This window comes from Oncorhynchus kisutch, linkage group LG1 (assembly GCF_002021735.2).
Source record: "Oncorhynchus kisutch isolate 150728-3 linkage group LG1, Okis_V2, whole genome shotgun sequence".
Classification (NCBI taxonomy): Eukaryota; Metazoa; Chordata; class Actinopteri; order Salmoniformes; family Salmonidae; genus Oncorhynchus; species Oncorhynchus kisutch.
The window spans coordinates 57545913-57560386 of NC_034174.2; the positions used below are offsets into that span (position 1 = coordinate 57545913).

At 42.3% G+C, this 14474-nt stretch overlaps 1 protein-coding gene across 4 annotated transcripts in view; it reads right to left on the bottom strand.

Annotated features, from left to right (window-relative positions):
• Positions 1-4561: 4561 nt before the first annotated feature.
• rbpjl (recombination signal binding protein for immunoglobulin kappa J region-like) overlaps positions 4562-14474 on the bottom strand; it is a 28991-nt gene continuing 19078 nt past the window's right edge. For 2 of the 4 annotated variants that reach the window (XM_020483095.2, XM_020483085.2), the window contains exon 12: positions 4562-5937. In XM_020483095.2, the coding sequence (XP_020338684.1) occupies positions 5664-5937 (274 nt within the window). In that variant the 3' untranslated portion in view covers positions 4562-5663. Of the gene's footprint in view, positions 5938-12674; positions 14239-14474 lie in introns of those variants that run through there. The other 2 variants (XM_031827616.1, XM_031827613.1) reach the window with 1 other exon arrangement.

Below are 14474 nucleotides of genomic sequence, written 5' to 3' on the forward strand. Positions count from 1 at the left end.
GTGTGTCAGCAGGTCCTGCAAGAGGAAGGCATTGATGCTATGGACTGGCCTGCCCGTTCCCCAGACCTGAATCCAATTGAGCACATCTGGGACATCATGTCTCGCTCCATCCACCAACGCCACGTTGCACCACAGAATGTCCAGTTGTTGGAGGATGCTTTAGTCCAGGTCTGGGAGGAGATCACTCAGGAGACCATCCGCCACCTCATCAGGAGCATGCCCAGGCGTTGTAGGAAGGTCATACAGGCACATGGAGGCAACACACACTACTGAGCCTCATTTTGACTTGTTTTAAGGACATTACATTACTACAGCCTGTAGTGTGGTTTTCCACATTAATTTTGAGTGTGAAATCCAGACCTCAATGGGTTGATAAATTTGATTTCCATTGATACTTTTTGTGTGATTTTGTTGTCAGCACATTCAACTATTTAAAGAAAAAAGTATTTAATACGAATATTTCATTCATTCAGATCTAGGATGTGTTATTTTAGTGTTCCCTTTATTTTTTTGAGCAGTCTAGTTACATTTTCTGAGATCGCAATAGAAAAAAACTTTCAGACAGCTAGATCCAGGATTCTTACAGGGTTCAAGTTCAATGTCTAATTTAACTGATTAATGCTTAATATATGATATAACAACAACTTACACTGCCATAAATGCAAGGACAGAAAAGTACTGTTTTATGTCACACAATTGAAAGGGTTAAACACAGGTTTTAAATACATTTTTATTGAAAATAGCTATGATTCCCCCTTACATCCTAATGGAACGACATGAAAAAAATTTGTCTGATTATTAGCAATGACTTATCAACAGTTGTAACAAGTTGTCCAGTGTAGGAAATCCTCACTGGTACCCTAGTTTATAGAAAGACCCAAGTGCAAGAATGGGCCCTTTCATGTTGCGGGTTTGAGTAGTTCTTAATTCTTCAACACATTAAACATTTAGGGGGACCACAGCCAGTTGGCCTCCTCTCACGCATGTTTGTCTTGTTAATGACGAAAGGAAGAAAGGCACGTCTCTCTTCCCTCCAGACAATCAGTTCCTCCAGACAATCTAGTTCCTAGAGAGCCTACACCGGTAGCACTTTCTAATAACTCCACGTAATAAACCATTCATAATGGATTTGTACATTGTTGTTTTTTTTAGCATTTGTTATTCATTACTCCATTCATACAATGTTAAATATTGGCCCTTATAAAAAATTTATTAAATAATTAGTTAAGTCTTTGTCACAACTTCTGCCGAAGTCGGTCCCTCTCCTTGTTCGGGCGGAGTTCGGTGGTCGACATCACCGGTCTTCCAGCTCCACTTTTCATTTTCCATTATTTTGTCTTGTTTTCCTGCACAACTTATTTACATTTCATCATCATTACTATGCGTATTTAGCCCTCTGTTCCCTCCATGTCTGTGTGGGGTATTGTTTATTGTCTAGGTTGGCACGCTTCCGGCTGGTTAGCGCCAGGCTTTATGTATACCTGTGTGTTGTGGCAGCCTGTACTTTGTACTTTGTTTGTGGTACTTTGTGCTGCCTTACTTGTTTGGGGCATTTGGTTTTGGTGACTCTGTTGCATTCTGGTCTTACTATTTGCCTCAGTAAAGTGCTTCGTGTTCACTCATCTCTACTCTCCTGCGACCTGACTTCCATACACCAGCTACACCCACCCTTGACAGTCTTGCGTGGCCTAATCGAGTGTGGGCTATTTATACTTTACAAATACTTTAGAAAATGTTTTGCGTGACCAGTGTAATTTCTCACAAAAAGATGGGCATGCCATTGGTAGACATGGTCTCCTAGAACACATCAATAAGCATGCAATACAAAGGATGTTTAAATATATTAAACATTTTATTCCAAAACAGTCAAACTGTTGGAATAGTGTGATGTGTAACTCCAGACAAACTCTAGGCTGAGTAAAATAACGTTTTTCACCCGAACATTAGCGTTTCTTGGCAGTGACTTCTCTGTCAAAACCAAAGTGTGGATTGCAGTCACTAATTAGACAAGTTCACAGACTGCTTACGAGGTAAGGAAACAAATATCTGAGCACATCATTTCGCTGAACTATCCCATTACGTTTAAAGAGTTACTACCTTTAAAGGTCCAGTAAAAGTGCAGCTTAATAAAGCCACGTGTAAAAAATGTCTGAAGCACTGGAATCATTTAAAGGTTATAATTTACATCTAATATTTCTACCTCAATCACATATCAGTAGTAATGAAGGAATAAAAATCCACTAGAGGAAAACTTTCCGGCCCAGCCAGCTATTGTGTGTAGGCTACATTTCCCTGTTTTATAATTTGTTTGCATTCACAAGGTTAGCAAAACCTTCACATTTAAACTCTTCTGCAGGTCCTTGCAACAGTGGTTTTACAGTTTTTGTGAATACAAACTACCAAAAATGTTCTGGTAGTATCAATATCACTGAACACATCACATCATAGATGATTTGCACAGAATTGACACACACTGCCTGGTTAGTGTGTGACACAAGGCTGCATTGTTCTCGTTCTCAGGCCTGCCTGGTTTTCCCAGGTTAAGTGATACAAATCAGCCTTTAGCTCTCAGGGCAGCTGCACTACAGCAGCAAGAAGACAACTAGCCAATGAGGACCTATAATGTAGTCTGAAATCTCAGAGCCTCGTAATTGGCCCACTGACTGAGTGTTGTCGCTGCCATCCACTACTTTGAATAAATGGAGCGATAAATTATGAATGTTGAGATGAACAAATATGGCAGGCATCCTCTGGATTATAGATAAACACACCATGGCCTCATCATGGCATGTTATTAAAAAACGCTTTGGGAAATCATACTTGCCAAAAAAGGTATGTTGCCAAAAAATGTGTTTCTCTCCGAGCTTAACTGAGACATGCATGCTTATGTACGCATTCATGATCTACAGTTGAAGTCAGAGGTTTACATACACTTAGGTTGGAATCATTAAAACTAGTTTTTCAACAACTCCACAAATGTCTTGTTAACAAACTATAGTTTTGGCAAGTCGGTTAGGACATCTACTTCGTGCATGACACAAGTAATTTTTCCAACAATTGATTGCAGGCAGATTATTACACTTATAATTCACTGTATCACAATTCCAGTGGGTCAGAAGTTTACATACACTAAGTTGACTGTGCCTTTAAATAGCTTGGAAAATTCCAGAAAATGATGTCATGGCTTTAGAAGCTTCTGATAGGATAATTGACATAGTTTGAGTCAATTAGAGATGTACCTGTGGATGTATATCAAGGCCTACCTTCAAGAAAAAAAATCAGCCAAGACCTCAGAAAAAATGTAGATCTCCTTGGGAGCAATTTCCAAATGCCTGAAAGTACCACGTTCATCTGTACAAACAATAGTACGCAAGTATAAACACCATAGGACCACGCAGCCGTCATACCGCTCAGGAAGGAGACGCGTTCCGTCTCATAGAGGTGAATTGGTGTGAAAATCAAGCAGGTACAAAAGTATCTATATCCACAGTAGAACGAGTCCTATATCAACATAACCTGAAAGGCCGCTCAGGAAGGAAGAAGCCACTGCTCCAAAACGGCCATAAAAAAGCCAGACTACGGTTTGCAACTGCACATGGGGACAAAGATCGTACTTTTTGGAGAAATGTCCTCTGGACTGATGAAACAAAAATAGAACTGTTGGCCATAATGACCATCGTTATGTTTGGAGGAAAAAGGGGGAGGCTTGCAAGCCGAAGAACACCGTCCCAACTGTGAAGCACAGGGGTGGCAGCATCATGTTGTGGGGGTGCTTTGCTGCAAAAGGGACATGTGCACTTCACAAAATAGATGACATCATGAGGCAGGAGAATTGTGTGGATATATTGAAGCAACATCTCAAGACATCAGTCAGGAAGTTAAAGCTTGGTCGCAAATGGGTCTTCCAAATGGACAATGATCCCAAGCATACTTCCAAAGTTATGGTAAAATGGCTTAAGGACAACAAAGTTAAGGTATTGGAGTGGCCCTGACCTAAATCCCATAGAACATTTGTGGGCAAAACCGAAAAAGTGTGTGCGAGCAAGGAGGCCTACAAACCTGACTCAGTTACACCAGCTTTATCAGGAGGAATATTCACCCAACTTATTGTGGGAAGCTTGTGGGAGGCTACCTGAAACGTTTGACCCAAGTGAATCAATTTAAAGGCAATACTACCAAATACTAATTGAGTGTATGTAAACTTCTGACCCACTGGGAATGTGATGAAAGAAATAAAAGCTTAAATAAATAATTATCTCTACTATTATTCTAACATTTCACATTCTTAAAATAAAGTTGTGATCGTAACTGACCTAAGACAGGGAATACATTTTTACTAGGATTAATTATCAGGAATTGTGAAAAACTGAGTTTAAATGTATTTGGCTAGGTTGTATGTTAACTTCCAACCCCAACTGTACATATTTTAGGCAACATGTCACAGTTGTTTGAACACAGGCCTCTCCTGTCCTTACCGAAGACGTGAAGAGAATACCATTGTAATGAAGATGCAGTAAGTACTGCTGTGTCATTTCACAAATAGAGTGCCTTTTGGGTAGTGTAATTTGTCAAAAATAACTATTTATTTCACCTAATTTTAACACTGTCATAAAGAGCACTGTCATGCACAAAGTAGATGTCATATTATGTCATAATAAACATGCTTTCCTTGTCAAAAGGTTACATTTAAAGAAAGATTACTATAAAATGTATATTACAGCTACAGAGTTGACCGTAAAAGGGTTGTGGGATTTAATCTTAAATCAGCAATATCTCCCCTTGTGACAGGGGGAATGGGAGCTTTTTGTGTGCAGGGGGGGGGGGGGTTGCAATTTTATGCAACCTTAACAAATTATTACTTTTTAATACATTTCTATCTATGGGTAACAGGGTTGACGTATACCAGAAAATGTCCAAAAAGAGTAGAACCATCTCACCTGAGGGACACATGTACATTAATTACTAACCACATTATACAAGTAAAAAATCGTCTGAAATTTCTTTCCCAAAGCAACAATATAACTAGGGCTTCAAAATGATAGTGAAAACTTGGTGAAATCTTGGGGTTAAGTGGGTTAAATTCTTCCTAGAAGTTGGACGTACATGACTTGGGACATGCCAAAATGGGGATTTACAGAGAAAACAAATAACTTTAGTAACTTTACTGCATAGATGTATTTATTTATCCTTAACTAGGCAAGTCAGTTAAGAACAAATTCTTATTTACAATGACAGCCTACCCCAGCTAAACCCTAACCCAGATGACGCTGGGCACATTGTGCGCCGCCCTATGGGACTCCCAATCATAGCCGGTTGTGATACAGCCTGGAATTGAACAAGGGTCTGTAGTGACACCTCTAACACTGAGATGCAGTGCCTTAGACAGCCGCGCCACTCGGGAGCCTCGGGAGCACTATGTATGTATGTGATCCAACTGTTCAATAGAGTGTTTAGCGACATGTACATACATCATTCCTGAGGGACATAAAAAGCACTCTAAAAAAAGAAGAAGAAAAAGGAATGAGCTGCTGTCAGGAATATGGTGGAAACTTCCCCCAGCCATGCTTGCTCCGATCCAATGCTTTTAAATGCAGGAGGGGGAGTGAATGAGTGCACACCTCAGGAGAAGGGTAAAGAATCATAATGCAGCCCAGACGTACTAGCTAGTTCTGCATGAACAAGTGGAAGTTGGTGCGTGTGAACTCTTGGTGGATGAAGTCTATGAGAGTGTCAGACTCTGGGGCATTTTGCAGTGCCCCTCTGGCCTGCGGGGGGGTGTTGTGTTCAGGGGTGTAGGTGAAGCTGAAGGTGCTCCTGTAGATCAGACCGTCCAGACGGATGAGGGACAGAGGTACGGTGATGGGGTGCCGCAGCCATCTCCACTCCCCACTGAACACGGACACGTCTGGAACCACACACAGCATGGACTTTGGTGACCTGCAGTGACACAATAGAGAGGTGAGTCGGGCAGCTCTTACTGTAGATTCCAGGCCTGATTGCTTATTGCTAAATAAGTTGTGGTTTAAGTTAGAATTAAAGCAGAGTTGTTTAGAAGAAAATCTGAATGTTTTTTGGATTCAACTTGTTAATCAAAACGTGCTTCTTTTGAAGGATTAGACTGCTTATGGACTCACCAATACTAGATTAGACAGGGGTTTAGGCCAGGATTCAAAGACAGAGAAACAATGGACTGCAGCGATTTCAGCTCGAGCTGACATCCACAGGACCCACTGGGAACGCGCACATTGTTGCAATTGAAATTGTCTTTAAAAGTTTAGCGCTGTATTCAAGTCCTTAATTGGATTGAATCCCGGCCTTAATCGCCATGGGTTCTCCAGGAAGCTTGGGCAAACATTTTCAGTTTTGAGACAAATAATAGCAGAGATGGGACCAAGTCACAATTTAGCAAGTCCTAAACAAGTCTTGAGTCTTACCCTTCGGATCTCGAGTCAAGTCCCAAGTAACAATGGGCAAGTCTCAAGTCAAGTCCCAAGTCAAGTCCCAAGTTCCAGAGCTCAAGTCAAGTCACGTCCCTAATTTTGGGTTTGAGTCCTCAAGTCAGTTAAGTGTTTTATACCAATATCAATGCAATTTTTAAATTCAGGTTATATTTTCTGTTTCCCTTGCACTCGGCCTACTAGTACACTACATACGCCTACATAATAAACTTCATAGATCATGAGATAAATGGTTGTTGAATCAACATTACCAATAGAAAGGCCATCCAAATTATGATTTACAGTTAGTGTTGATAGTACAGCTACAGTTTGACTGATATTGTGACATTTCCAATTAGAATCAAGTGTTGTTGCTTTCCCCACGCCCACTACATGCGCGTTGAGGGGTCTGTGGTTGGCTGAGAATAAACATTCACAGAAACTCTTGCTCAAGAGTGCATATTTTCAAGTGACAAGTGTTGAAAATATAGGACAGCAGCGGTGCTAGGCAGATCAGAACAGAATATAACAGTCATTTCCCATATAACCCATTAAGATTCTCCGCTTTGCGTAACGTCATTGCCACAAATGTATGTTCACGGTGTAATAACATAATTTAACAGGAGAGGAAGGTGGTGCTGCTCTTTTGAGAGGGGGAAATCCAAGTCTCTCGAGTCTCTTGAGTCATACAGCTCAAGTCCAAGTCAAGTCCCGAGTCATACAGCTCAAGTCCAAGTTTAGTCCCGAGTCATAGATGCTCAAGTCCAAGTCCCGAGTCATACAGCTCAAGTCCAAGTTAAGTCCTGAGTCATAGATGCTCAAGTCCAAGTCAAGTGTTTTTTCCAAGTCATGATTCAAGTCGCAAAATCTCTGAAATGAATCCAGCTTCATTTACATGGCAGTGGAAGATTATGTTTCTCTCACACATTTCCTGCAGCCTTGGTACGAAGAGCATACTGTGGATTACAATGTTATACAAACACTGATCTTGCGGTGGTGAGGATACTTGCAGAACCTTTTGGCAAGACCCTAGCAAATGATATATCAGCTTTTGGGTGAGGTTTAAGGGTGGTGATGATATCAGAACAAATGCTTGGATTTGGTCAAATTACCTAAAACCTCAGAGACACCTGATGCTGCAGTGGAACATTCCGCACACCATTACAACAGGCTGAAGAGTTGGACAGCTGAGCCAAGCAATTCCAATAGTACTCAAGCCACTTGAACTCCATTGTGCAACCATGTGCCTATCCATTGGATTAATTAAAGAACATATTTTGTGGAGGATAAAAATGAATCTTCATCTGAAATACTGTACCTCCTTTTTTACATGAGAATGTTTGCCATCTTTTTATTTTCACTTTAGGTCTAATAAATTACTGTGTGTGTTAAATTTTTGAATATAAATCCCAAATATATTTTTTTGAATTTGTTTCCCTGAACCTTCTTGGGCCACTGAAATGCTCTGTCCGACTGTGTGGACGTGGGGATACAAATGTTAATATATTTATATACAGCCCTGATTGGCTGATAGAATCATCTAGAGCGCACCCCCTTACCCCTTCAAAAAACAACAAAGGCGCATGGTATTCAACCTGTCAGTTGGAGCTGGACCCTGAAAGCAACGAACTTCTACAGGTGTGTAGGCTACTTTGCCATGTCATCCAAACAAAAGGCATGCATAGTACAACAATGATATAACAAATTAAGATGCATTGTCTTCAATAGGTCACCAGAAGATGCATTAGGTCACCAGAAGATGCAGGCCCAAAACAGCCTATTTGCATGGGGGACCATCCTGGCCTACAGTATACCCTGTCTGCTGTCTACTCATTGCAAAATGCCATGATTATCTACGGGGCAGACTATAATAATATTAATATTCAGTATCATCAAAGTTTATTTCATGGAAACAGGAGACAAAGGGCTGTGAGACAGGTTTAATCTTAGACACATGAAAAGTGTGATTAATATGGAGGGTACGGATGAACAGCAGAGGGGCTAATGATCTTGGAGACGGGGAAAGGCCGATAAAGCAAGGGGAACTCCACCCGGAGGGGCAGGTCACGAGTGGACAGCCATACCCTCTGCCCGAGATGATACCAGGGACCCGGGGTCCGGTGGCGGTCCGCTTGTCATCGATACCTGGAGGTGGTCTTAAGAACCGACCGGGCTCTCTTCCAGGTACGACGACAGCGGCGGACAAACATCTGGGCCGAGGGTATGCCGACCTCTTCCTCTTGCTCAGAGAAGAGCAGGAGCTGATACCCGAGGGAACACTCGAAAGGCAAGATCCTAGTAGCAGAGCAGGGGAGGGCGTTGCGGGGGTATTCAACCCACACGAGTTGCTGGCTCCAGGTGGTGGGGTTGGCGGAGACAAGGCATCGAAAAGTCGTTTCCAGGTCTTGATTGGCTCGTTCCAACTGGCCGTTGGAACTTGGAGGACAGGCTGGCCGACGACCCAATGAGCGTGCAGAATGCCTTCCAGAACCGGGATGAGAACTGAGGGCCCCGGTTGAAGACCATGTCCACCAGGAGTCCATGGATCTGGAAGACGTGCTGCAACATGAGCTGGGCCGTCTCTTTGGCAGAGGGTAGCCTTGGGAGAGGAATGAAGTGGGTAGCTTTGGGAAACCGGTCCACTACTGTCAGGATGGCGGGGGAAGACCCATGACGAAGTCCAGGGATATGTGAAACCAGGGACAGTGAGGGACAAGCAGTGGTTGAAGAAGACCAGCCAGAGCTTCCCGAGGAGTATTGTTCTGTGCACAGACCGTGTAGGCGACGACGAACGCAGAGATATCCGATGGTAACCCAGGTGGCAGGCAAGCCTGGAGGAGTGGGTCCACTCCAGGACAGAGGAGCGGTCAGCATCAGGCACAAACAACCCCCCCCGGGGTTCGGCTGGGAACGCTGCACCTCACAGACCTGCATCCCTATTCCCCAGAAGAGTGACGTCGCCAGACATGAAGTGGAAAGGATGGTCTCGAGGTCCAAAAAGCGCAGTGACAGCGCATCTGGCTTGATGTTCTTGGATCCTAGTCGGTAGGAGAAGGTGAAGTTAAACCGGGTGAAAATCAGGGCCCACCGAGCTTGATATTCCAAGTTCTTGTGGTCCGTCCACACAATTACAGATGTTCTGCCCCCTCCAACGCCATCTTCACAGCGAGAAGCTCACGATTCCCCACATTGTAGTTCCTCTCCGTTGCGTTAAGGTGATGGGAGTAGAAGGCGCAGGGATGTAACTTGAGGTCAAGGGCAGAACGCTGGGACAGGACAGCCCCCACTCCAACATCCGAAGCATCGGCCTCCACCACGAACTGGGTCAGGATGAACCAAGAAAGGAGCAGTGGTGAAGCGGTGCTTGAGGTCCCGGAATTCCCGGTCAGCAGCTGGGGACCATGTGAACGGTACCTTGGGAGAGGTGAGTGCAGACGGGCGAAGCCAGGGTGCTGTAACCCCGGATAAAGCTGCAATAGAAGTTGACAAATCACAGGAAACACTCTGGACGTAGGCTAGGGCTAATCTATCATGCTCTCACCTTCCCTGGATCCATCTAGTAACTAACAAAACAGTTTAAAAAATATATTTTTTATTTGAGATTCTTCAAAGCCACTTAAAAGTACATTTGTGGATTTTTTTTAATACCTCCCTGCAGCAATGATGTAACCCAGGAAAAAAAATCCACAAATGTACTTTTAACACAGCACACCTGTTAATTGAAATGAATTCCAGGTGACTACCTCATGAAGCTGGTTGAGAAAATGCCAAGAGTGTACAAAGCTGTCATCAAGACAAAGGGTGGCTACTTTGAAGAGTCTCAAATAAATAAAATAAAAATATTTTTTAAACTGTTTTGTTGGTTACTACATGATTGCATATGTGTTATTTAATCATTTTGAAGTCTTCACTATTATTCTACAATGTAGAAAATAATACAAATAAAGAAAAACCATTGAATGAGGAGGTGTGTCCAAACATGTGACTGGTACTGTATATAACTTTTGTCCCCATAGCAGAACATGGGGCTATATAGATATATGACTATTTTTAGTACATGTATTGGCTAAGCCATGCCCTTCGACAGACTTAGTAGAAATTGTCAATGGAAAGGGGCCACTCCAGTTTTTTTCATCCACCAGGAGTTCCAAGATTCTAAGGGAACCCATCCTGGATGGGTTTGGGAGCTTGTCTGCAGAAATAAATAGACTTTTACATTTGAGTCAATTAGCAGACACTCTTATCCAGAGCAATTTACAGTAGTGTGGGCATACATTGTCATACTTTTTCATACTGGTCCCCTGTAGGAATCAAACCCACAAGCCTGGCATTGCAAGCGCCTTGCTATACAAGCTGAGCCACACAGGACCAGGGGGACAGACAAACAAACTATGAGCTACAATACATCTGACCCACTTTCATATCCATACCATCATTTTGCTAAATTGAAACTGAATATTCACTGCCCTCTTACACCTTGCCTTTAATTATATAATTAACAAAAATATAAATGCAACATACAATAATTTCCTCGGCATATACATCACTGGACAATCTGAAATGGTCCCCCACACAGACAGTGTGGTGAAGAAGATGCAACAGTGCCTCTTCAACCTCAGGAGGCTGAATTCATTTGGCTTGACCCATAAGACCAAGGTGGTTGAGGTGATTGCAGCGCATGAATGGCACGACAATTGGCCTCAAGATCTCATCACGGTATCTCTGTGCATTCAAATTGCCATCGACAAAATACAAATGTGTTCATTGTCCGTAGCTTATGCCTGCCCATACCATAACCCAACCACCACCATGGGGCACTCTGTTCGCAACGTTGACATCAGCAAACTGCTCGACCACACGACGCCAAACACAGTGTGTCTGCCATCTGCCCGGTACAGTTGAAACCGGGATTCATCCGTGAAGAGCACACTTCTCCAGCCAGTGGCCATCGAAGGTCAGCATTTGCCCACTGATGTCAGTTATGATGCAGAACTGCAATCAGGTCAAGACCCTGGTGAGGACTGGCACGTAGATGAGCTTCCCTGAAACGGTTTCTGACAGTTTGTGCAGAAATTCTTTGGTTGTGCAAAGCCAGTTTCATCAGCTGTCCAGTTGGCTCTCAGATGATCCTGCAGGGGAAGAAGCCGGATGTGGAGGTCCTGGGCTGGCGTATTTACACTTGGTCTGCGGTTGTGAGGCTGGTTGGACGTACTGCCAAATTCTCTAAAACAAAGTTGGAGGTGGCTTATGGTAGAGTAATTAACATTAAATTATCTGACAACAGCTCTGGTGGACATTCCTGCAGTCAGCAAATGCATGCTCCCTCAATATTTTGAGCTCATGAAACAATGGACCAACACTTTACATGTTGCGTTGATATTTTTGGTCAGTATAGAATGTGGTGACATAGCAATAACTATTTTTAAGTAGTTACCCCATCAATTGCCAAAGTTTAAAAAGCTATTTAGCTCTATGAAGGCCTGTTATTACAAATCAGTCTGAAAGTACTTTGACAGTATTTCAATCTAAAGCAAGTATGGTTTGAAGTGACGGAAATGATTCAGAAAGATATTGGAAAATGATAAGAAAATCACCTGGCAATAATTGTGTATGATGTTCTGTGTAGAAAATTATTGCAGTGCTTTTTCCCCCCAGTCTGATTATGCCTGGTCCTGTCCACTCTCTTCTCTAACAAGTCCTACACAGCTTGTGTTCCTAAGAATCTTAGGTTTCACAGGAATGGGGTCATAATAAGCTTATAGCTCCAACCATTAAAAAATTTGAGCCACATTTGCAGGACAAAAACAGAAAGCCCTCTGTTTATCACAACCACATTCTATTAACAGTTGTATTAAATTAGGGACACATTTTTATTTTATAAATGTTCAAATCTGGCGAAGCGTTTGGGAATGGCGGCAATGACAGTCAGGTTGCCACCCACAATGTAAACTGTAACATTTCCAGCCTACACTTTCTATAGGGATCCAGTTAGCAAGGTAGCTAGCTAGCTTCGACCGTAGGATATTGACATGACGTTCATTTACTTAAGTACCTGTACATAATGAAGCAATGTCAGAATCGCTAATATAGCTAAATGTCTCGTCAGTATCCTAGTATTATAGTATAAGTTAGCTAGCTAACAATAGCTAACACACTTTTGTACATCGTGCTTGTTCCGTACATTTTACCTTATTTAGCGCCCAAAAACAATATTTCCAGGTCAACTTTAATATGAATACCATTGTAAAGCACAATTTCTCCCCTTGCCAGCAAAATCAATGACGACACCTTCATGCTGCCCATCTCTGCATGATTGAAGGCAATGGAGCTCCGCTGGGTCTTTTTAAAATGGTGGGTGGGGAAGCGAAAGCTACTGCGTAATAGTGAAAGAGTGTCGTGTGGGAAAACTGCTTTTTTCACCCGATTTGTCCAACTTATCACCTCTAAAATGTATATAAAACACTATATAATGTCTCATTACATACCTATTTGAAGGTTTGTGTCGAATTTGAATAGGGTTTTTAGGGCAGCGCTAAATTTATCTTCACAATTAAACTGCTGCTGACAGGGTTTAGAGTCATGATGGCTCGCAATGATTACACAAAAAAATAACAATTGATTGATTGATGAACTCACAACAAGTTATTAACTTTACAATCACCATTACACTCACCATTGATAATTTCTTGTTTTTAGTTTACGAAAAGGGCTACACCTGGTGGAAAGAGGCTGTATGGCACAGAATCAGTTTCATGATGCAATGCCGTACATTACGTTGTGACACGTCACAATTTATTACGTTGTGACACATCACAATTTAACATACAGCGTCAGAGGGGTCAGTTTTTTCAACTTTACTCCAATATTATTGGTCCATTATCATGTCAATCAACGCTTGAATAGAAACATAATTCACACCACATTTTGATGCCAATGCAGTCGCTACATTAGTTTTCATTGCAGTCTCGTTTAAATGCAGCGGTTGCGCAAATGTGTACGAATCGGTGTTAATCACGTTACCTAACTGACTATCTTCCTACAAGCTAACGTTAGCTAGCTGAGTCCCAGAACCTTGATGGACGATGACAGCTGCAAATTCACTGGCTGGTGTAAGTGTAGTTAGCTAGCTAACTTGTTGAAGTTTGCTGTGCATATGCCAAACCAGACAAAGTGATTGTTCTGATGGAAGACAAAACAAGTGGAAGTGCAAACAAACAATTGCTGCCTTGTAGCCAACAACTACCGTACAATCTCTAAATGCTTTTGGCCATGCATAACTACCTACCTCTCTCCTGTGCATGTCAACATGAGGAGTACCAATTTGATCGTGCGGGACCGGCAGTGGGAGTACCGGTCCAAATCAAAGATGAACTAAAGTTCCTGGCCTTTTTTTTCCAAACAGCTCTTAAGCAAAAAAAAGGCACGTTCACAATTTCAGAGTGTAATTTTGACCTCATAGTGTGGAAATGGGGAAAAAAATGTTTTAACCGCACTGCCCCTTTAAAGACCCTTCTGTTCACCTGAATACCTATGTACATCACAAAATGGCTACTTTCATATTTGGGTCAAGCTTCTGGGGCTGCATTGTAATCCTACGGCCAAGCCCGAGGGAAAATGTCCTCCAAATGTACATTTCAGAAATGTTTTATTACAAACCAAGTTCTAACGGCCTTGTGCTGTCCCATGTACCACCTGGAGTTCATGTGGTAAAATTAATGAGAGCGGAAGTTTTAAATTTGACTGGGGCCTCTCCAAGTGTTCTTTGGCGTGCTTGTAATCCTCAGGAACAGTCTACGTTCACCTGGAAGTGGCCATAAAAATCAACTAAGCAAGACAAACTAAAGTAGATCAGAGGGCCATTAAGCCTATAACCCTGATAACTACAACAAGTACATAGATATTAGTAAATTGAAACAACAAGTTTGCACTGTGCATTTTATATGTGTCCTCCTTTGTAAGGACACCACACTGGTCTGGTTGAGGCATTGCAGTTACTTGATTATAGAACAAGAACAGTTACTTGTGAGATTTCAAATG